Source organism: Diplotaxodon limnothrissa, linkage group LG14 (assembly GCF_057381915.1).
Source record: "Diplotaxodon limnothrissa isolate DT_005_m linkage group LG14, D_limnothrissa_male_GT1.1, whole genome shotgun sequence".
Lineage (NCBI taxonomy): Eukaryota > Metazoa > Chordata > Actinopteri > Cichliformes > Cichlidae > Diplotaxodon > Diplotaxodon limnothrissa.
In genome coordinates this window covers 20,498,810-20,523,628 of record NC_140609.1, presented here as the reverse complement: position 1 = coordinate 20,523,628, position 24,819 = coordinate 20,498,810, and the positions used below count along the sequence as shown (strand labels likewise).

The following is a 24,819-nucleotide window of genomic DNA, read 5'->3' as shown; positions in this document are numbered from 1 at the left end:
AGCCAACCTATTAAAGAAGGCAATTGAAGCCATTTTCATGAACAGAGGTGCAAGTGAGACAGCAAATCACCATCAGATTGGACTTCAGGGGGTCTTTAAACTGCCAGTTTTATAGTACAAAGCACTTTGTGACGGGTGACTGCACCCATGTGAGAATCATGCAAACAACAGACTTAATAAACTGATCCGTAAGGCCAGCAATGTTGTGGGGATGGAGCTGGACTCCCTCAAGGTGGTGTCGGAGAGGCGGATGCTGTCCAAGATAAAGACAATGTTGGATAACACCTCCCACCCACTCCATGACATGTTGGTCAGTCACAGGAGCTCGTTCAGTGAGAGACTGAGATTACCGAAAAGCACCACTGAACGACACAGGAAATCATTCCTGCCTGTGGCCATCTCCCTGTACAACGCATCCACTTAACACACTGTTTGCTGCTACAGCTACACATGTTTCTTTTCCAAATATTTATTTATAAGTGACTTATGTATGTATGTATGTATATATATGTATATATTGTACTATTCTTAGTTAGCGTATTGTCTGTCTTGTCTTAATGTTGGTTTAAAATGGAGCACTGTAACAAAAAATAATTTCCCCCAGGGATCAATAAAGTATTCTGATTCTGATTCTGATTCTGATTTCGGTGAATTCACTGCAAGCTGCAAGTGGAGCTCCACTCAGTATGTTACTGAGTGGATGCCATGCTTAATTACGTGTAGCAACCTTTTTCCGTCTTATAAGAACTGTAGCTTTTTATCAAACAGGAAACAGAAGAGAAAGAATATACAAAAGAAACAGGGGAAATAAACAGCGACACACTTGCCAATAACTACACAGGAACAAGGGAAGTGAAACCAAATGTGGCCTGCAGCACATGTGTGAGCTTTTAATCATCTGAAGAATGAATCAAAAAGAAATCTGAAAGGCTCACTTTGGAAAGCTCTTAAGTTAAGCAGGCTGCCAATGCACTATGTACGTCCTTTCACTTCTTTTTATATTCTTTTGGGGTTTTTTTTACTGGGAAATCTAATAAGTATAAATCTATAGTTTTCACTAGCACAGACCCTCTGCAAACAGTGGCATAGATGACTGTCATTTACTTAAGGTTAGTCAATGCTTATTAGAGTATTAATTAAACTACAATATATAATATATTAAATTACATTTTATTATCTCAATTTATTAGAGATAAAGCCCTGGATGAAAATTAAATTACACATGCAAGGCCTCAACACAGACAGCACAGTACTTCTACTACCAAAGAGGTCAAAATTAGAAAATCAAGGTGCAACTGAAGTGAGAGCAAGATAAAAGATTGAAGTAACAATAATTCTTGACAGAGCTGTCACTCATCCACTCCGTCAGCTGGTTGAGGTGCAATATTTGACTCACAGCCCTGGAACTGCGTTATTATTACTAATGACGTTCTTATGTGCTCAGATAAATGGGATTATTTTAGTTCTGCTCAACTGATCTGCAGCCTTTAACTCCACACATCGTGCCTTTCTAGTTGACAGATTATTGAAAAGGATTTCGTCACGCTTATCTGAGAGACACTTCAGAATCCATACTAAGTCTTCATCAGCTCCTCTGTTCTGCGGGATCCCTCAAAGCTCAATCCTTGGACCAATTATGTTTTCATTGCATACTATATTAATCCTGAATCATCTTGAGAGCATTGCTTACCTGTATTTTTCTGGTAATCCAACAAAAGGCTCTGCTACCTCAGTCAATGTTTCAGTGCTATTAGTGATTGGATGTCTTCAAAATTCCTCTGTCCTAGTAAAACTGAGGCTCTTGTGTTCCAGTTCTGCTTCTCTATGGAGACTGTTCTTTACTTTAGCCCTCACATTAGCAACATCACATCATATGATCAGAGACTTGGTGTTATTTTTCTCCATCTTTGGGCTTACAGTCTTGTTTCTTTTATCTAACAAACATCTCGCCCTTATTTCCATCCAGTGAAACTTCGAATTCATTTTTAAATTATTAGTTACATATAAAGCCCTACATTGCAAGTCTCCTGCATATACAGCAACAATGCTGACACCTTATTCCACCAGTCAGCCTGGCTGGTCTCTAGAGACTGCTCCCTGATCCTATTTTAAATCTAGAGGCTTCTGTAGCACCTACACTTTGGAACAGCCTTCCCCAGCCCATCAGTTTTGGCTGAATCAGTGGTTTGCTTTAAACTTAGAATGATAGAATGATTTTGGGTTTCTGTACAAACCAAAATTTTGTATGGAAATATGTAAATAACAAACTACTGTAAGACCGTAAACTTGTATGTACCTTATTCTGGGATACATACACTTCTATGTTTTAAAGTGGTGCAACCTCCCTGCTTTTACTCTGGTTGCTACCAAGCTGCACCAGTTGTGAGCTGTAGCAGGGAAACGCTCTGGGATTCTGCTTTGTCGGACTTCTTTCAAGTTTCAAGTGGACACTTTCCATTTTCTAAAGGTGATTTTGAGAATCTCCTAGCAATCAAAGCAATCACAAGCTGTTTTTTGGTGTAGCACCCCCTTTGTGATCAAGTTTACCCAACGACAGCTAGCAAACCAAAAAACCAAAAACCAATCAACAATTGGTCAAGTAATACACATTTTTCCAAAGTAACTGGAGTTTGGGAGGGGGTTGCCAACCAGTCTCTAACCCTCTGTGACTGAGAAGTAAGTACATCCTTTTTGAATATCATAGCATTTTATATTAATTATTGTGTAAAGGATGACGAAAAGCGCTGTGAACAATGAATTTGGTCCAGAGGTGATTGAGAAGATGGAGAAGCTGAAGATATTTAAACAGTATATAGTTTTTGTTTTAATGTATGGGTTCCTATATTTAGCGACAGTCCAGCCAGACCTACCTGTGCATAGTCCCGCTCCAGTTGTCCTTTCTTCAGACTATAGCTCCTGCAACAACAAAAAAAAGAAACTTACTGAAATGTACAGAGGATAAATGAAACAACAGATAGATTCATAATGTATATATCACAACAGATAACATGTAGGAATACAGATAGCAAATAAATCATCATCAAAAGCATCAAGGCCTATTGCTTTGTTACACAGGAGGCAGAAAAAACAGACCTGATGTTTATTTTCAGTGACAGTTTGTGTACTGTGTGTTCATTATGATGAGAAAGCACAAATGCTGCAATCCCACCGAGTATGCCAGGGGAGAGCTTGGTGACCACAACATTATGCAAGGATGGAATTAACACTCTCTCTTTATTTCTCAACGACTCTTTCTAAAAATACCTTCTGAATTTATGACCCACACAAAGCAACCTTTCCCCTCGCCCCGTTGATGTGAGTCAACAACATCCTGGAGTTGAAGAGACAGTGAAAGCTCTTATCACAGCCCAATGTTATGCAGAATTAAAAACATAACATTACATATGTGATTACACAAACAGATACATATTTTGGCCATGAATGTGAATGGACAAAGCATCATGTACAGTTGATTGGATCTAAATATTTTTATATATATCTCACTATGCGTGTGTAACATGTATTCTCGAGTTAAATGCATAGTTCATCAGATGCGAGCCCAGCTAACTAACTCAATACCACTTTTAAAGCTTTTTACAAATCTTATCACATTTTTCACTGTGATTTATTTCTTAGAAACTTGCAAGGGGCTTTCTGTGGATGGTTACTGGAGCTGTTAAAAAACAGTTATTACAGTACAATAGCTCCATATTGGAAAAATGTGTCTTCAAATCAAATCAAATTCAAATTTTATTTGTCACACACACACAACCATACACAGTATGACATGGGGGTGAAATGCTTGTAGCTGTACAATGCCCGTCTTATATTAGTTGGCACTAGAGCTGGGCGATAGAACGATAACGATATGTATCGCGATATAACTTTTACTCGATAGAGAAATTAAACTATCGCGATAGACCTCGCCGCTCTTGTCCTCTTAAAAAAAAAAAAAAAAAAAAAGGTCAGCCAATCCAAATTAAGTAGCGCTGAGCCGAACCAATCACAGCCGCAGCGTCACGTCACGTGACTTGTTACATACAGCACAAGTGCCAAGCCGCACATGTGTATTTGTTTGGGAAGCAGCCAGCCACCGTAATGGAGGAAATGAGTGTGCCGACTAGAAAAATCAACCGAGCGTGACCGAAGGTTACCGAAGAGAAAACAGATGATGGTTCCAATGCCGGAGAGATTGTCGAATGGAAGAGCCATAGAAGTTCCGTAGTGTGAAGGTATTTCGGCTATTTCAAGTCTGACAAAAAACAGAGTAGCGTGCACTGTAAATTGTGCCGAAAGCAAGTCTGGAAATACAATAAACTGGTGCATGCGTCACACTGTGCGCCACTTATTGTTTCAGTGAAATGAATTTCTACAATACTGTTACTGTTAATTCTACTCTCTGCAGTGTTTAAATGCTTACATATACACACAGTTACTGTCCGTCCACACATACGACTCGGTTCTGCTTCTATGCCCCAGCTTTGTTTACTTTTTCCCACCGAGGCTTCTAGACTTCTGATTGGCCAACATTTCTGCACGGTTAGGAATCTAGCGCCACCTGCTGCTTTGGCATGTTCATAGCAGCGTTTTCCTTCATTTCTGCCTTTATGTGTGGACGGGATTATTTTTTAAAACGAAAACGGAAAATCTCCGTTTTCAAAAATACCCGTGTACGTGTGGACGTAGCCTCAGTCTCTGACTGGAAGCGCTAATTCGTCATTCGGCTTTTGTCAGACTAAAGTAACTGTTAACACTGTTTGAAAAGCTAAGCTATACAACAAGGAGAGATTGAGAATTTCCTTTTAGTTCTCAGTTTATTTGATATTGACAAAAGTTAGTTTTGTCTGTTCTTCTGTAAAACAAACTAAGATTTATTTTTAGAATTAATATTTTGTTTCTAAGTGGAATTGACAATTTAGTCTGTTTCGTTTGTTCTATTTTGAAACTTAAACGCTTTAGCGGCTGCCTTTTGTGTAGTTTGCAATATTTGCCTTTATTTATCTGAAAAAGTCTCATGTTCCTTAAGTACATCTACCCTGTTGAACTTATTATGGGAAATAAATATTTAAATAAAAACAAGCTGCTGATTATTTCACATTTTACTTGTGAGCAACGGCACATTTAAATCGTACAAATATAGTTATTTGGCTTATATCGTGATAGATATCGTTATCGCCTGAAATGAAAAAAACATATCGTGATATGAAAAAATCTTATATCGCCCAGCTCTAGTTGGCACTAATAGCAAAAAGGTCTAGCAGGAAAATATTATTAAACCAAAAAGCACTGCTGGGATTTGAACTAAGGATCTCCTGTTTACTAGACAGGCGCTTTAAACAACTAAGCCACAGAGATACAACTGCAAAGCCTATTTAACCTTACCATATTGTTGCAACATCATAGTATGATCAGGCACTCTGCTTCCTGTACACTTATTAATGATTATGATTGGTCAGTTGCTGCCAATGCCACCCACCCCTGAGAGAGCTGAAGAGAGGCATGGAGGCTAAGCAGGAATCAACATTTTTTTCAAAAGAAGTTCAGGTCAGACCAGAAAAAAGCCATGGACATTTTTAGCTATTCTAAAAGTTATGACTGAAATGATGATCACATGAATTTTATTTTGCTATTAAAGACTTGTATTAGCAGAAATAAATAACTTTAATGTTGATGTATGCCACCTAAGAGAAAAGACAGCAGGCATTTTCCTCCTGCTCTGGGTTGGTAATGTGGATGGAGACTCTTTGGAAAAAAACACTAGTGTGGATGAGCGTTATTCTCACATGCAAATGAGGGTATTGTGTTTAGGTGTCAAGAATAACCTAATCATTAGCATTAACCTTTAGTTCATTCACATGTAGATATCCAGAGCTCTGTGGCCCACGCAGAAGCACACTTGATCACACTTGATCACACTTGGGTAACTTGTTCAGGCTTTATTGGACAAGGACTTTTACACAGATTATTCTTTGCGTGAAACAACAAATAGCAGATTGGCAGAAATATGAGCCTCAGTTAAAGTTGGGGGGTGGGGTGGGGTGGGATGAGGGGGGCATGAAAACATGACAGAATATAAACTACTACCAGAAATAATCTGTATCTGGAAGAAGACGTATACTGACTCCATTATAGGCATTACAAGCTGGTGCTTACACCCACTCAAGATACCTTCGGAGCAGCACTGCTGTAGCTCAATGTTAATTTAACATGGCTTTGAGAAATGAGCACCATTATACCCTAGTTTTGAAAACGCAATAGCTCGAGGCTTTTTGCTTTGTATCATCAGATAAAGCAGCGCAGGGTACATTCAGTCCCAGTATGTATCCCATGTTGACATTGCTGGAATAATTACAACCACACTTCTTATTATTGTACAATATATTTTAACTTCAAGTCACCGAACCAATGCTGTCTTAAATCCGATCAAGACAACAGACTGTTAACATCTAAAATCAAGTACCATCAGGAAAGGCGAACAGTGGAAGAAGACACAGAGGGGAAGACAACACTGTAAGAGTAGACAGAATAATTACCACCAATGGCCTGTATGATAATTACAGCCCAAACAAATAGGGTAGTGCTTCGTGTCAAACCTTTCCCCAGACATCATTTCTGTGTTAAAGCTGCTATATCCAGTCTGGTTTCCAAACACAGGCTGCTTAGCAAATTTCTTTTAAATAAGAGACTGTAGTAAATCTGCACCATTGCCATTTATCACTGATCTGCTGCAAGAGGCTGGAGCATGTGTTTACTATTTAACCCCGCCCCGTGCTTGTCCGCTGAAATACGACACGCACACTCCCCCAAACAGGCCTGTCCACATGTGGGCTTAGTATCCGCTCTCTGAAAGGGACACACGCATTTGCAGCACACAGGCCTCGTTGGCGCAGTAGGCAGCGCGTCAGTCTCATAATCTGAAGGTCGTGAGTTCGAGCCTCACACGGGGCAGATGTTTTAAAATTGTCAACTAAGCAAAATAGCAAAGCACATGTGCCTTAAAGTGAAACATCGGACAGATTTCTTGCATTACATGTTACTGAGTCACAGAGGCATGCTCCTGCTAGTTGCTCAACAACCACGTTTGAAAACCTTGACAAACTTGTTAATTATACCTTGAAAAATCCTTCCTGCCTTTAAGGCAAAGCACAATCAAGAAATAACAGTGCTTTCACTTCACTCATAAAAACAACTGTCTAAACTAAAATCATTTCATGCTCCATGCTAAAGAAGGAAAAAGTATAGTTCTCATAATTAAATATATTAGTATATAATCTCAATTGATAGCCAAGGTTAACATAGGTGGAATTAATGGTGTTTGTATCACATTGCATAGGTCTATGGTTACACACATTGAGTGACATTCTTGCGAGCTTCATGCATCAGCCTTAAGGCAATGGCTCAAATGTTCTGATGGAAAAAGAATGGGAGAGTCATCATAGAGTAAAAAATAAATACATTTTAAGAATCATCTATCAGTACCAATGAGATGTATGTGGACCTCATGCGTGTTCCTGTTTTTCCATCCGATTGTTCAGTCTGACGTCACTAGCCGTGTCTGGACCTAAACTCCGCTGCAGGTCCATATATCAAACGATCACTGTGGCATTACTGAGAGTTGAAAAACTGTCTAAAGTCTTTCATCTTTAATAAATTGATCAGCTTTCTGCTCTACCAGGTGTAACAATTGAGTTTAACATCCAGGCATCCATGAAAACGGAATTTATGACATTTAACGGAGTTAGAAGTTAGCAGGGAGTTAGCTCGCTAGCTTCTATCTAAATACAATATAGCATGTCCTGACTGCGGGGTTTTGGAAACAAATGAAAACGTACAGCTCTGCTATCACTTCCAGCATAAATGAAGACAGAAAACTAAACAGCAGTGACGTTTGTAGGGTTACTGAAGTTGGGCTAGCTGGTATATAATGATGTGCTACGTGACCACTAGCGACACAGCTATGTTAGCATAATATAAACAAGCTAACTTTTTTTCCACTCGATAAAAGTTAACTGAGTGTTCTCAGTGGTCAGAAACAAATGTAATCGCATGGCAGGATGCTGTAAAAGGACCAAACTTCAGCCAGGAGAACAACTGAGATAATCCATCCACAATACGAGGTAGTTCATTCATATACTGCTGCATGGGATGGGCTGTAGCTACATCCTAAGGTTTTAAAAACTGAGCTTAAATAAATCATTAGTGGTAATAAAAGCTGAGGGAGGTCAACAGGGATCACTGACTGTTTTAGGAGCTTTTTGAGATCAAATAGAAGAAAATACAAAACATTAAACATGTTAACAACACAAAAGCTATATTAAACGCAGACTACTTTAGGCCCGGAAGTAGGATTCGTCGCGTCATCACTGAACAACCGGATAGCAGGGGCTAAGCTTAAGGGCAAACAACAGTACAAGCACAAACAAGTTACTCCTATAACTGGTTGTACTTTATCATGATGCATATGCGCTGCCACAACACTGCATTGCTGACAATGAGTGCAGGATTTCCTTCTTTGACCAAAACAGACACAGTATCTGCTGGTGTCTTAAATTAAGTGTCTTAAATTGTCCAAGAGTGTGCAAGTGTCTTAAATTACTTGGTACTAAATAGCAATGGAAAGGGAGAAAAATATTATTGAACAAGTGTAGCGGAGTTGGAACAAAAGGCACTGCTGGGATTCGAACCCAGGATCTCCTGTTTACTAGACAGGCGCTTTAACCAACTAAGCCACAGCGCCTACACAAAGAGACAACAGGATATCAATTCCGTGAGGTAATCCATCCACAATATGAGGTCAGTCATTAATATACTGCAACAACATGGGAATAGAGCAGCTGCGAGAGAATTCAACATTAATAATCAATGGTATGGAAGTGGAGGAAGCAAGAAGAATGAGTTGAGTAAAGTTTGACTTATCTGACTGTTTTGTTTCGCTTAATGCACCTTAATATCCGGTGCGCCTTATATATGAAAACAGACCTGCCATGGAAAAGAGCAACTCAAGTCAAAGCATTAGAAAATCAACTGCCTGTGCTATCTTTTTGAGTTTAACACACTACGGCAAGATACACAAGATTACTGCACTAGATGTTATGGTCCTGCCCCTGCAAGCTCTCCTGTAACTGCGTTGGATGACCTAATCTCATACTGTGAAAAAGCAGTTGGTATACCTTGTTGGTATAAGAGAATCCTTGCTGTTTTTAAGGCAAAGAAGCTAGGTGCAGTTTTCAGCAGTTTTCAATTTCTTCTGTATGACCAATCTCCTAAAAAGATTTAAATTAACATGCTTAACTTTCAATAGCTCCAAATGGCTGTAATGTCTAGTTTCTGGATCTGTCACCTGAACATACCACAGCACATATGGAAACATGACTGCTCGCTCTATTCACACACAATCGATCCTGCAAGCCTGAAACATACAAGTCAGAAAGTACAAACACAGAAATGCTGACAAACACTCATCCTCGCTGGGATCTTTGGACATGTCTGGGCTTTTCATGCTGCCATGGTTACAATCCAGTGTAGCCAGCATATGTAAACATCAACACCCAATTATCAGCTCGAAATGTCTTTCACACCCATTTTGCACATTCATGAGAAACTGTGTTCCTAAAATAGTCAAAATAAACAGAATAGGCATTTCAGAGTGAGGTCTTAAAAGTTATATAGATTTAAGTAGTTATCTATTTGAAGATTATACTGTACTTCATGTTTGTGTCTATCTGCATTTGCCTTCTTCACCCCCTAGATTTATTCAGCTAACAATTCACATCTATCCCTTGAAAACCTCTCCATACCTTCACCTGCACCTCTATTTCGTGCCTCTCTCCCCTGCTCTGACCCTTTCTCTCTGGCTTGATGCACTCTGCTTCTTAACTACTTTTTCTCTACCCTGCTCCTTTTGTCTGCCCACCACGGGTGCGTGTGCATAACTGAATGGTGTACGAGTCGAAAAGCCAGCATGTCAGCATCAGCTGTGTGTGAAGAAGAAAGGGAGGGAGAAAATGTGCAGGCTTGCAGATGAGTGTGTGTCCGACAGGAAATACTTAAGAGCCTGAGAGTGGACACAGTGGATGTGTGTGTTTGTATGTCTGTGCGTGAGTGCTGAGGGCAAGAGGAGCAAGAGGCTGAAAAGCAGAGAGAGGAAATGATCAAACATGAGAAAACAGCTGAGGTCAATGGTTAACGGGACACAGACTGAGATCAGTGACAAAAGGATAAGCAACATGAGTCACAGGGTGAGACAGAGGCCGAGGAGAATGGCCATGTTTTCACACTGGTGATCGACACGAGGCATAATACAGCAGATTTGCAGCAGTCTTTCCTCTCCAAGACCAAGCTGGCATTCAGCTCGAAACATGTTTACTTCATCTCAGAAAAGACAACAGTTGATAAGCTGAGATGAAATCTGAGTTCCCTTTACAATAAATTAATTCTACACAGGGTGTGTGCTAGTATTAAAGACAGCAGTACTAAGTATTAGAATAAAAACTCATCCTACCAGTTCTCTCCCCACACACACCTTTGCTATAACCCCACAAAACACTGACAGGCAAAAAGTAAATCTCTGATCATGTGTTTAGAGTTACTGTTATCTCTGTCCTCAAAGACTAAGACACTTTCTGTGACTGTGAAGGCAGCTGCTGCTCAATAATAATATATTATGACCAGGTTAAAAAAAATCACAGTGAAACTTTTACCATTACTCAATGATATATTGTTTTCTAAAGATATCATGGCAAAGCATTTGAGGCCGTGCTGGGGTGTGAGTCGGTGGCCAAATAATTTCCAACATCAGCTGGAATGCTTTTTTATTATGACCTCGTATTGTTTGTGATATCTGATTTTTTTGTCTATGTCTTCAGATTAATCAACTTTATGAAGATGAACAGTGTCGTTAAAACGGGTGCATTTGATGTTGTTCACCTTTATATCCCATTTGTAATTTTTGTATTAGTAACTTAAATCTGTCAAACAATTGGTAACTGAAAATGTTACAAATTGTAGGTTAAAATAAGTACTGGACTTTAGACTCACAGCTGCATGCTACAGATATCACTGCTGGAAAGAGAAAGAGAAAGAATGTCAGCATATAGGCAATATAAGACATAGATATAACTTCCAGGTTGGAAAAATAGAGTTCCACCTTCCACCCCATCTGAAGTGTGCCAAAGAGCAAAAGCTGTGGCTGCAAAAAGACTTCTGATCCTATACAAGTACAGTGGAACCCTGACTTACGAATACCCCATTTAACGAAAAATTCAAATTACGAAGGCACTTAATGGCAATATTTCTGCTCGTGTTACGGCAAAATGCCTGCGTAACGAAATCCGCTGACTCTGATTGGCTGAGCCCAGAATGCCCGCAATGCCCACAGTGCCTTCCGAATCATGTGACAACCCCTTGGCTTTTGTACTTGCACTTCGCTGTTCCACTTGAATGACGTATTGTTGCTGCAGTTTGCAATTAGCCTATAGCCTATCGTTCACTCAAAAGGCGCGATGGGTGCTTTGACTTACGAAAATTTTCGACTTACGAAAGACCCTCGGGAACGAATTCATTTCGTAAGTCGGGGTTCCACTGTATATGAGAAAACAGCTCTTGGTCTTGACCTCTGTTAACATCTTTCCTGATGAGTTTATGCACTCAGTCACTCGTTTTGGGTCCTTTTGATCACACCATGTTACAAAATGGATCATTACCATTGGATGAAACCAGACACAATTTGGCTAACAACTTCTAAAGAAGCTTCTTGGATGTGATCTGAAACGTCTTCAAGAAACTTAAAGATGTCCTGTCGCTTTTCTTTCCAGGCTCCTTAGATCGCCATGAGGTAGATGACTGAAAATCTACACACCTTTCTTGACATTTAAATTGTCGCAACAACTGAACTGATGAAGGACTTTTATTGGCATTTTAATGTGAAAAGACTACTTGTTATTTAGAGCTCATTTTAGCCACTTTGCTTCAGCCTTACTTGATATCTGAGAACACTGTCAATGGTCCCAACAGGCCAACAAATGGCCAATCAACTTGCCCAAGAACTGACCCTGGACCATTGGTGAATCCTTTGTTTAGTTACTGTTCCTGATTTTTTTTTTTAATTAATTAAACATAATTGTTAAAGCTACTGCTGGTCAGTAAGAATGGATATTGATTCTAATATTGTTAGTGAGTGTACTAAGAGGTCAGATTTGGTTTATGATTGAAAGTGCAGCTGTAAACCAGAGGAATCTGAAAGCTCGTTGTTCATTTGCTCTGTCAAAATGTCTATTTACATTTTTCAAATACTCAGTGGTATTTCATATGCTCCCTTGCACTGACAGGTTACAAGTCTATTCAGCTCCATTCAGAGGCAATTTGATCCTCTCCCATTAAAAACACCCTTTGGAAAAGAGAGGGCCCTAGAGTAATTCACAGTTGCACTTTGATTTAATTCTAATAATTCTAAAGTACAAAAGAACTACAACCTTAAAAGAAGAAGAATGAAAAAATAATAAAAAGAAGAAAATAAAGATAAAGAGTAGATATTCATAAAAAAAATCTTTACCTACTTCAGGGGGGGGAAAAAACAAAATGAACAATTCAAAATGCCAGAAACACTTACACGAACGAAGGCCACAAGTTGAAAGACATAGGTCTACAACAGAGATGGAATGGATTATATTTAGCTGCTGAGAACTTTATTGTTCATCGGGTTATTTTTCCAAAGGACAAAATATTGCAAATCTTTAAAAATCCTCTGACTCCACCACAGAACAAATGGTTGCTTTAGCTGCTTAGGCTGTGACACTGAACTTTATTATATTATTACATAAAAACATAATGGTAAGGTTGAGCCACTGTTGCAGGATCACCTTATTTTAATACAGAAATAACCTTGTAACTAGAGCTGGGCGATATATCGAGTTTTTAAAACATATCGATATATTTTTATACGAGATATAAGATGTGACAATATCCTTTATATCGATATAGTCTATGTTACGTTATAATTATAGTTGTGGAGCCGCAAGTTTGCCTCTCTTTCGTCCACTTTTGTCTCTACGCAACGTTACTCCGCCTCGCCTTCACTGAAGACAACTCCCCCTCCTACCCCATCGCTTCACGTGCAGGCAGCGACAAGACGGACACGGCAAATCTCCGTTAACGAGTTACTGCGCATCGCCCCATGCGTGGGGCTGGACGGCGTCAACGTGCTAACGAGCTAAACATGCTAACGAGCTAACCGCGCTAACGAGCTAACAGCGCTAACCCTAAAATCCTTTCATTCTCTCAAAAGTTGATAGCGCGCCTTATGTATGAATTCTGGTTGTGCTTGGTGGCCGCGAACCGATTTTATGTGGTACACGGCGTTCAGCAATCTGTCAAAAATGTTTGAGTATGACTTTGGTAAGCTACGGAGCTGCACCGCTTGATAGATTGTCGGCGCATTACGGCTACCGAGGAGCTTCACGGAGTGATACGTACTGTGCATCAACGTAATATTACCGTACTGTGTGTGTATAAGGACCATAAATGGCACCTGTAAGAGACGTGGTTATGAAGCGGATTTCAAACTCCAGGCTATCAGTCACACAGTAAAACTTGGGAACAGAGCAGCTGTAAAATCTGTCTGTCTTTGTTATTACGCTCAGCGTCTTTTAGTTTACATTTTGACTGCACAATTGTGAGCTCTTTGTTTAGCACAAAAACAACCTTGTTTTCTTTTATTTATGGAGCATTATTATTTAATGAATGCTCATAATTTAATTTTGAGTAATTTTTCATGTACATCTGTGCTGTATGTTAATAAAAGTGCCTGTGTGACATCTGGGACACAGCTTTGACTAAGAACTCTTTTTGTTCTTACTTTATGGCTTAAAAAAAATATCGAGATATATATCTTATATCGCCATCCAGCTAAAAAATATCGAGATATAAATTTTGGGTCATATCGCCCAGCCCTACTTGTAACCAATATTTTGTCATTTCAACCCCAAGTATTATGCAGGGTCCTCTTATGATTCAGTCTGCAGTGTTATTTTGTCGAGTACAGATGTACTTACACCTAATTACATTATCAGGGTGTGAATCAGCCTTGCATTCATTTGTGTGTGAGTCTGGTTTTTTTTTAGTTTTTTAATGCAACAAGGCCTTGATATTCTGTTCCCCATCTTCCTTCATTATGGAGGCTGCAATGAAAAGCATTAATGAGAACTCTTGGTGGCACTTTTGGGTTCAAATCAGACAGTTTCATCTAGCTACTCAGCAAGGAGAGCCATTAGGTTTTAATGATATTTGCAGATAATTCCTAGGATTTGGTCAATTAATTTGCATGAAACACAAATTTCATTTATCCCAGTGAATCATGCAAAGGACAGACATGGGGGGTAAATCACATCCAGTCCAGCAATCTAGTCCGAGCATCAGCTTCCAGGCTGCTATTTTTATCATTTATTTTATCATTAATGTCGCAACATCTCCACAATTAATACTGCTCTTTATAAAGTCTCCACAGGGCACTCTGTCTGCAACATTCTGCATTTATTCTAAACAACATCACAGCCTGTCGAAGAGTTACCTTACAGCAAAATGAAGCTGCACAGTAAAGTATATATAGCACATTGTTCACTGATCTAAACTAACAGACAATAGCTAATGCATGGCCAAATGATAATGAGCACAGCACACTGTATGAGAGTATTTCTATGGTCAGCGCAGGATGATGCGTTTGTAGCTATTAAGGGAGACATAAGGGTATAGGGGATTTAGCTGGATTGAGGACACCAAGTTGACTCCCTGAATCCACCAACTCGTCATCATTTTCTCCTCTCTCCCGTTCTCTTGTCCTTCCTAAGATTAGACTAGCTGAAATGCACTCCCAGAGGATGAAATACACGGTCCTTTCTCTTTCATCTTTCCTCCATTTTTTCCCGTTATCATTCCTCTCATACCTTGTACAGCTGACACACAGGCAGGAGACACAGTAGATATAAACTTGTATATGCGTGTGCATGTGTGTGTGACTGAGCGCTTTGATTAAAGCCAGTCTGTGGATTAATTAGGGTAAATAACCTCAGAGCTGCTTTTGGGATTTAAGTGTTAAAACCTAATGTGTGCTTCATACTAGAAATGTGTCTGTCAACCATGAATGTTTTTGTCATTGCTCTCCTGTAGGGTCCATCTTTTAAAAATACTGTATATGGAAACTATTTAGTCATAACTAGTCATGGTGACACCATCTCAGGAAAGGACTAGCTGAATCAGAGTCAGTTTCCAGAGGTCACGCATGCACTTTTACAAGGACAGCACAAAGCATGTTCGTCAATTGATTAGCTTTCTACTGTAGTCTAGTGACTGTTTGCAAGCATCAACTGTAGATATTAAGTCTGCATTCTGTCCCAGTGTGGATATGGGGCATGTTCCTACCTGCTTCTTCCCTTGGGAATCACTCAAGATCTTTGAGTGCATCCCAAGGATTGCTCTGAGTGTGGGATGTCCTGCCACCGCCCAAAAAAAGAATCTGTAGTCCTGAAAGCTGCAAACAGCTGCTTTGGTATTTGATTTGGTTTTTTTTAAGTAAAAAATAGAGCTAAGCAGAAAATAATAACTGCAGAAATTATATCGAGAACGTATTTAGCAAATGTGTTGACAGTTATAATACTGATCTATTAATTGGAGAAACAGATGTCTAAAGTATGAAACTGCACTGACCTTTTTCGTGTCATTGTTAGGTGGTTGCTGGGCAACATAAAAGCATCACAAAACATCACGAAAAAGTTTTGTGACTTTAACTGAGAAGTTACTGTTGTGATATTAAAATTGCACTCCTTTTACAAGGTATTACAGGTGTGCATAAACTCACTGGCTAGGCAACACGATTATCTCATAACACCTGATATAAGAACCATCAGGGGCCTGTACGAGTACACCACAACTTGTGATCATCTAGGAGGAGTTTCCAGGAAAACAAACAGAGTGAGACTTTGTGTATTATAGTACAATGGTTGGCGTGTTAGAGTTGGGCATCGCAAACAACCCTTTGGCGGTCACCACAACTAGCACAAAAGCCCAGTGCGATGGTCCTCCCTGCACCCACTTGACATGCTGACATCAGAATTAACTCTTGCCTCACAAATACACACAATCAGGGAGAAATATTATTAATCTTAGATAAAGAATCAAATAAATTAAAAGGAAAAACCAGCATGTGAAAATCAGTCAATGGGTCATAGCTACAACCAAAGAAAAGATGTCAGATTTAAGCAACAACAGAAAAGCACATTTGCCTTGAAATACAGTCTAACTGAGGGTCTGTTCTGTTAGATCATTTGCTAAAAGCACATTTATTGTCACACGGATGTGTGTAAATATAGGCTGAAGAATATCTTTGGTAATGTGCATATGTAATAATATGTTAATGAGCCATGTGCCCAGCGTTGCTTATGCTGATGAGCCATATGGAGCTTTGCCTGGAAGCCTGGTGAGAGCTGTAATGTTTACAGATCTCTCAGGTAAAAAGTGAACAGGAAAAAAGATTATAACACTATTCTCTGTTACAGTGATGCTTAAAGGCTGGGTCATTCCTCAAAGAAACAGTGGAGATTAATGAAATCATGTTGATGAGACTGAAAGCAAGTCAAAGAGGTTAAAGAGTCAAAAAGGATAAGCACAGATGTTATTCTCTGGTTTTCTAAGGCTTCATAGGATGAGACTGTTCATACACTTTCTTGAAATGCAACAAAACACCTCAATTAAAATTCCGTAAAGTTAAGGAAAAGAAGCTGTTTTCAATTTATTGCATTAAGTCTTTTTCTTTTTTCTCTATTAACTAGTATTAACTAGTGCAGCAGTCTCAAACTGCAGCTCCAGAGAGACATGCAGCTCCTTTTTCCATTTGTATAAATGTGCTGCCTATATAGTCCTTTTTATGCTTAAATAACCTGCATCATAGCTTACTTTGCTGAACCTTAGGATGGATATATACACATAAACGGTCCATGGACGAACCTAATTGCATTTACCACCAACACTGCTGGCTTACTGGTACTACTTAATCTGCAGCTGGACTTTAGACAAAATAAAATTGAACCTGATCTTTTTTTTTAATATCTTCAAAGCTATTAGGCTTTGGATGTTACAGCTCTTCTCAAAGTAGGCTACTTTTAATTTAATCTGCACAGGAACACAGTGGCCTGCAAAGCTTCATAACTACTCTTTGCAAAGTAAATACAAAAAGATATACTCTTCCTCTGCTTCACAAATGATCCTTTTTCTTTGTAATAAAAAACTGATTTAAAAAAGGAAACAATTTAAACAAACTTCATTCCAGAGTTTTGTAACAAAAACATGATATTGTAACAAAAATGCAACTGCAGCCCACTAAAAAGCCATTACTTGTGTTAAAGGATTAATTATTTACACCCTATTAGTAATGTTGACAGGCTAATTCATATTTAAAAGGCTGTGTTACCTTCATTGTAAGGCTCAAATATGTTTTGCAGCCCCACCACAAATTTTCAGATTAAAAATTGCTTGAAAATGTCTCTTTTGATAGTAAAGGATGCCAACGCTTCAATTACGGGATAGCATTTGGACCCAGAGCCCATACTAGGTAATATTAGCCACCCTGCATATGTTATTCCTAACTTTTTTGTTCATTTACAGGCTGTATGAAGTTGTTTGTCTAAATGCTTCATTAAGGTACTTGGATGTATTTATTTTATTTTTCAAATGAGTTTATATTAAGTTTTTATTAATTTACTCAACGAGAGGTGGTGTGTGTGCAGTGTCGTCATCCAACATGAAACAAACAATATTAGACAGAACATGTCAGCTCTAATGGTTGGTTTCAACCCAGAAGATGCAAAAGCATAACAGAAATAAACAATTTCCGCTTTCACATAAACTATTTCTTGAAAAACATTTTCTCTATAGAGCGATTCAGTCCTGTCAGAAGACAACTCGCAATTTAGCCAACTGCTGTCCTTTCAGCACCTGTGGTACTAGGCTGCTGGTTCGGACAAACATAATGGGAGCTGAAGTCGGTTGACGAAATGGATACGTTCATCACACTATGCTGCTGGTGTGAAATTCAGATAGCCCTTCTGCTCTTTTATAATAATCTTTCAAAATCGGCTAAAGCCAAAAGACTGGGACCACAGTGGTTCGCTCAAGGACACATCGACTAAGCAGATGCATGTGGCTGCAGGGGCTTAAGCCCAGGACTCCCAATCGCAAGCCAATTTCCCTAATCATTGCACCACCCCACTGCTCCTGATTTTGCCACCATGAGAATGTGTCATCAAAAATAATTACAAAACATTAAAGGCTAGAGCAACATGGAGAGAAAACACTGCAGGCAGCATCTTTCAGTGACGAGGATGACAAAGCCAATTTGGGAACCTTTTACCCAGTGGCACATACCTTCATCCCTCACCGACTGAAACAACTAACACATCGTGGTTGCATATGCTTAACTGGCTCTCCCGCGCTCCCACAAGTGAGACCAGAGCCTTGTTCGCTTTCCAAAACCCAGCAGCAACAAGCCAATCTGTTCTCAAACAGCTGGAGCTGCCCCCAAGAGTGAAAGAGGGAGAAAAAAGGGAGGGAAAGAGGGGGGGAGGGAGGTCTCGGAGAGAAAACAGGCAGAGAAAGTGTGAAAATGAGAAACAGAGCAAAAGACCGGGATGGGAGCATAGACACAGAGAGTATGAGAGTTCGCTGTCATAAATAATCAATGCTTAGTCAACACAGAAAACGAGAGCACGTGAAGGAGCCAGGGCTTCCTCCTATTCCCTAATCCAAAAAGGGAAAACTGCCAGCTCACATATGTCACGAGTAAACAGGGCTGAGCTAAGTTGAAGAGGATATATGGAGACAGACAAAATGATAATCGGAGGAAAAGCGACAGAGAGAAATTAAAGTGAGGGAAGAGACTGCAGAGAGTTTTTGCAGAGAGAATATGGAAAAGGTGAAAGTGAGAAAGAAAAAAGAAAGAAAGAAACACTTGGAAAGCAGGAAGCGGGCTGCAGGAAATTCCTTTGTCATCCTCCTGACCCTCTCTGCTTGTCAAAAAACTGGAATATGACAGTCCACATCCTCTTTCTCTTCTCCCTCACTCCTTTTTCCTTTTCTCCGGCTGTGTCCGTGTGAGCGTGCTGTGCAGCGACGACTAGATTTCAAGTCATCTGCCATTTGTTAAGCGCACTTGCTTCATGCTACAGACAACTATGTGACTCGGAAACGTGTTCATACCTCATGTCCTCAAGCAGGTCACATTCGGTCTGGTGTTTAAAGTGCAGTCTTGTCATCTGCTCTGTGTGAGTGTTTTTCAGCTCCTGTGTCACTTTGACCTGGATGAAACAAAAAGACATGTTATTAAATGTGTTATTTATTCATCCATCAGCTCCACAGGCATGTTATTGATCTCTATGAAGCCCAACTTTCAACAAATCATCAGTCCTCACATATCAATATATTAAAACAGTAACTACATATTAACCTAGATGTGATTTTGGCCAATGCAGAGGACATAAATGGCTGTCTTTTCCTGGTTGTAAAAGGGTTCATTGAATGACGAAAGCTTCTACCTGGCTGTAAGTTATAAATGCACGTTAACAATAAATGATCCATATCAATCCATAATATTTCCATCTCATTGACCCTTCGTTAGATTAAATGCTGCATGAAATTGCCCAAAGTAACAGACTGAATACAGAAACATCTTTTAACATGAGCGCATTTCATTTTGTGTTTTTAGATAATCTGCTGATCTATTAAACTGTTTAAAGAAAGAAAGATTTGCTTTTAAAAATTTGTGATATTTTAACGTAACTTGTTTCAATCAAAAAACTAAGAATTGTTTGGACAACTGGACAAATATGCCCTCACCAGCCACCTCATTGGGTAAACCTGGTCAGTTGCTTGTTACTGCAAATAACTAGTCGATCACATCAGCAACTCAGTGCATTTAGACAAGCATACATGGTCAAGACGACCAGCTGAAGTTCAAACCAAGCAGCAGAATGGGGAATAAAGATCCTTTTGGTGCCGGACAGGTTAGTCTAAGTGTTTCAGAAACTGCTGACCTGCTGGGATTTTCCCAAACAACCCTCTCTATGGTTTACAGAGAACGGTCTGCCTTGTTGATGGCAGAGGTCAGAGGAGAATAACAAGACAGCTTCCAGCTGTAACTCAAATAACCACTCGTTAAAACCAAGGTCTGCAGAAGAGCATCTGTGAACAAGCAACAACCTTGACCACAGCAGGTGCCACTCCTGTCAGCTATGAACAGAAAACTGGGGATACATTTTGCGCAGGCTCACCAAAGTTCAACAACAGAAGGTTGGAAAAACTGTTCCCTCACAAACAACATGAAAGCATATATCCATCTTGCCTTGTATAAGGAGTTCAGGCTGGTGGTCTAATGGTGTGGAGGATATTTTCTTGGCACATTTTTGGCCCCTTAGTACAAAATGAGAATTGTTTAAAGAAGCACTGCAAACCTGAGTATTGTTGCTGACCAAGTCCATCCCTTTATGACCAGTGTACCAATCGTCTAACAGCTGTTTCAAGTAGGCTAACACACCATGTCACAAGCTCAAATCATCTCAATCTGCCTTCTTGAACATAACAATGAGTTCACTGTACTCAAATGCCGTCCATAGTCACCAGATTTCAATCCAATAGAGAACCTTTGGGATGTGGTGGATGCGCAGCTGACAACTTTGCAGCAACTGTGTGACACTGTCATGTCATGTGGACCAAAATCTCTGAGGAATGTTTCCAGCACCTTGTTGAATCTAAGCCATGAAGCCTTCATTAGCCAAAAATAAATATGAGTGACACTGATTTCAAAATGATGTATACTGAAAAGCACTATATTCTCTAGCTGCCCATCAACTGTCCTACTCTAAAGTAACCTGTAAGTAGCACATACATATACTGTATACACTCCCACTCATGACCCATCAATGTAAAAGTCGGCGTCAGGGTTTTGTGAGACCTTCAGTGAGGCAGGTATGGGGATTTTTTGCAGTTAGAGGTGACTGAGAATACTCTTAACATCCCCCATAACTGCAGTGTTTAGTAAAGATGCTGTGTGCATCAAATTCAATTTAGTGGCCAGGCTCCTTCACACATCTTATGCTAAAAGAGACATGCACACAGACACACAGACACAAACACACACATCTCCTGCCAACAGAGTCGCTGTGAAGGTCATTGTGCATTGTCGGGTGAATTCCATCGGCTATTCACCAGAGTAACAGTGGGCAAATTCACGACTGTTCTAGACAAAACAATCAACAACATGCCACACACACTACACTGGCACACACACCAACACACAAACACAGCACAGCTCCTTTCTTTCATGTGCTGTGCCTTTGAAGATAAGGAGGGAGTGGTTCATTACAATCAGGGCAAAATTTCTTCACTTGATTTCACCTTCTATCACTCAGTGGCAACCCCAGAGGATGGCGAGAGGAGGGGAATGGTGACAGAGAGATAGAGAGATGGGGCGGGGGTTACAAAATGAAAAAGAAGATGTCAAATAAGGGCAAATGTGAAAATTATGAATAACAAAAATGGAAAGAGGAAGAGATATGGCGTAAACATCCCCGACTGTGAGATAACAATATCAAGAGGAGTTTAAATTGTTTGTCTTTTGGCTGCATCCCCCTCCACTACAACCATTAACCTTCTCGGTGGTCTTCCTATTTCCTTCTGCCTTAAAATAAGGCAGAAGATAAAAGGGGAGGGTTGTGTCAGGAAGGGCATCCGGCATAGGATCTCCGCCAAATCAAACATACCTTCAAGCACATGTGAGGATGTCAGATTCACCCCAGTAATGAAGCATGTATACCAATACACACACACCCTGTCTGATATGTATCCAGTCTAAAGATGCAAAGATGCTTTCACTAATTAAACTTAAGATTCAATGCCATCCGTTGATGCAGTTAATGTCAATTTAAAGAGTTCAAGTTCACCCCAAAATCAAGCATCTGCAAAACACTTGTGTAGCCTGAAATTTCACAGGCTCAGCTAAATTTGCCCAGTTCTAACCAATTCTTTAAATCCACAAAACAGAGACACTTCCTCAGCGTCCACACCCACTCTCGAACCTATGGATTTAAAGCTAGATAGGCAGACACTGCATTGCCTTTGTCAGGCCTCTTTAATTTAAGCCACATAAGGCGAATAAAAGAGAGCCGAAATGACTCCATGTTTGTTAGCAGATGTGCTGAGACACAGACAGAACACTTAAGGGGCTGTATGTGCCGCACTGGGAGAGAAATTATTAGCATCCAACAGTCTAGCAGAGATGCTGTGGGCTGAGTGCACACTGAGGGTAGCGGCGCTATTGCCAGTGGGTAACTCACGAGTATTTTTTATTCATTTATTTGTAAATTATGCTTTTATTCTGGAAAAATTTTAACAGGAGGTTCAGGAAAGCAGTGTGTACAGCCTCAGTCAGGCGAAGACCTGCACAAGTGTGTGGTTTAAAGGCATGATATGGCATGTCCGAGGCCACAGTGTGTGTGTGTGTGTGTGTGTGTGTGTGTGTGTGTGTGTGTGTGTGTGTGTGTGTGTGTGTGTGTGTGTGTGTGTGTGTGGCACAGAGGGAATACGTGGTAATTAAGAGAAATCTGATGCGGAGCTTCACAGTGGGGAAATTGGCTCTTGTGCATCTATTTCAGGAGGACACACACACACAGACAGAAAGCAGTGGACCAGAAACTTCATCACACCCTCATGTGTATACACACATACACACTGCACAGCACGCTTTAGGCGTCCTTTCTCAGCCCATACAGAACCAGTAAGTCAGCGTGGCTCTGGCTGCACGCCTTCCTCGGTATGCTCGGCTTTTTGTCAGCTCTGCCTTCAGTGACCCCTGCACGGACTGATGAAGGTCTTTCTCTGAGACATCATCACAAAAGACGAAATCTTTTGTTGTGCTGTCTGGGGCAGGAGAGTGGAGTAGAGTGGAGTGGAGGGGGGGTTGCGGGTTGTTGTCATATTTCCACAGCGTCCACATTTTAACAAAAACAACCACCTCACTGGCCACAACGCTAAAAGCACTGCTCATGTTTGAAGTTATTCCTATTCCTGCTGCACGTCTCTCCCCCTGAATCCCGTTTAGTCGTGCTTTGTGCCTCACGGTAGCCCACCTAGCGCTTTCTAGCTAACGTTATTTGACGTGTGAGGGTCACGCTGCTGCAGCGGCTGGACAGATGCACATTAATAACGTTCACAACTAACCCAGCTAGCCGTCCTTGCTAATGTTGGCTAGCGAGGGTCTTTCCGACCTCCCCTTTAATTTAGCCTTTATTTATTTATTTTTTTGTATTTATTTATTTATTTTTACCGGAAGCTTTTTGTCGTGGCTGTCCAACCGTGAGCTTACAACACTGTTATCTGCCTGTCATTGTCTGCACAGCCCTACTAAAAACATAACGGACTCACCTTCCTCGGCGGCGGCTGCATGTTGAAGTATTGACATGAATGGTATTTCCCTTGTGAGATGTATTGTAATTCCGAGAGGATATCCAAATCAGTGTGTGGCACTAATATTTCTATGTTTTTCCCCCCCTCTTGCTTCCTGAAACAAACACCAACAAAAAGAAAGAAAAAAGCCTCCCCTCCGAACCACAGGGAGGAAAGACGGGAGTTAAATTTGTACTCCGGCGGCCATGACTGATGATAAATGGCTAGTTTATATGCAGAGCAGAAACTGGAGCTACGAGGAGAGACCGGACACGCTTGTGTCGGCTGCTGCCACTACGACAGGACTGGTGTGTTACTGTACTCTTGTGAGCAGGAGAGGGGGAGGCAAACAGGCGGAGAAGAAAAAGCAGAGGGAAGGGATGAGGAAGATATTAACGGGGAACCCCATCAGCAACTCAGCTCAAGGGCTCCACCGTGCGGGGAAGAGCAGGACAGCGCCCGTGCCTCATTAATGAAAGACGGCCATCAGGACGGGAAGAGATAATCTTTTTGTTTGCTCGTTCTCGCCCTGTGCTGGCGGTAAAATATAAGTAAAGTTGTCTTAAAGCATATAAGTCGGAAAAAAGATTTTTAAATGTTTTATTTATTTATTCATTGTTTTTTTTACAGCCGCTCCAGCTTGCTTATAGGGGGAAGCGCAGGAGGCAGAGTCCCGCAGACCTGCATAGCAACAAGAAACCGCATTCAATCAAAGGTGGAGTAGGAATAAAAACGGGATTTTGTTTCAAATAAATAAATAGACAAATTACATATACAAGTTATTTAAAACGTTTTTGCATATGACCTATTATTTCTTGGCTAGGGAGTCCTAAAAAGCGTCTAATCCACACGATTACTCACTATTATTATGTAGATTATGGCGCACGTCAAAAAATCTATAGAAAATCAGGGGGCAGACAGAGTAAAATAGGGTCACTGGGTTCATTGCTCCTGGGGAACGGTGATAGAAGTCTTGTCAAGGGTTGGCATCAGCTGCAGCTGGTATCACAGCACCCGCAAGTATGAATGCATGCATGCAGCCCGTAGCATATGCTTTTATTAGGCGTCATTGCTCGTGGTTAAAAATCGGCCAAATGCAGGAATCTGCTGCATTTCTGGGTCTTCCGTTATAACACAGTTTATATCTCGGGTCATGGACCGCTTTTCATACAAAACAAGACGTCATTTTAAGATAGTGGGGAACTGGGCTGGACATTTTTTACACAATTAATCAATTAATTCAGAAAATAATTTGAAGATTTAATTAAAAAAATCATAAACTTTAGCTTTACATGAAGAACCATTGTTCTTCTGGGATCAGGTTGTAAACGGTTGTAAGTA

The 24,819-nt window shown here is 40.3% G+C and overlaps 1 protein-coding gene and 2 non-coding genes across 3 annotated transcripts in view; 1 reads left to right on the top strand and 2 right to left on the bottom strand.

Moving 5' to 3' along the window:
• fchsd2 (FCH and double SH3 domains 2) overlaps positions 1-23,771 on the bottom strand; it is a 95,056-nt gene extending 71,285 nt beyond the window's left edge. Inside the window, exons 1-3 of the mRNA XM_085370786.1 lie at positions 23,458-23,771; positions 19,240-19,337; positions 2,871-2,916 (exon numbers count right to left, since the gene is read on the bottom strand). Of these exons, the coding sequence (XP_085226912.1) occupies positions 2,871-2,916; positions 19,240-19,337; positions 23,458-23,478 (165 nt within the window). The 5' untranslated portion in view covers positions 23,479-23,771. The remainder of the gene's footprint in view (positions 1-2,870; positions 2,917-19,239; positions 19,338-23,457) is intronic.
• trnam-cau (transfer RNA methionine (anticodon CAU)) lies at positions 6,876-6,948 on the top strand. Its single transcript has one exon. It is a non-coding gene; the product is annotated as a tRNA-Met (tRNA).
• On the bottom strand, positions 8,664-8,737 carry trnat-agu (transfer RNA threonine (anticodon AGU)). The gene has a single exon. It is a non-coding gene; the product is annotated as a tRNA-Thr (tRNA).
• Positions 23,772-24,819: the final 1,048 nt, after the last annotated feature.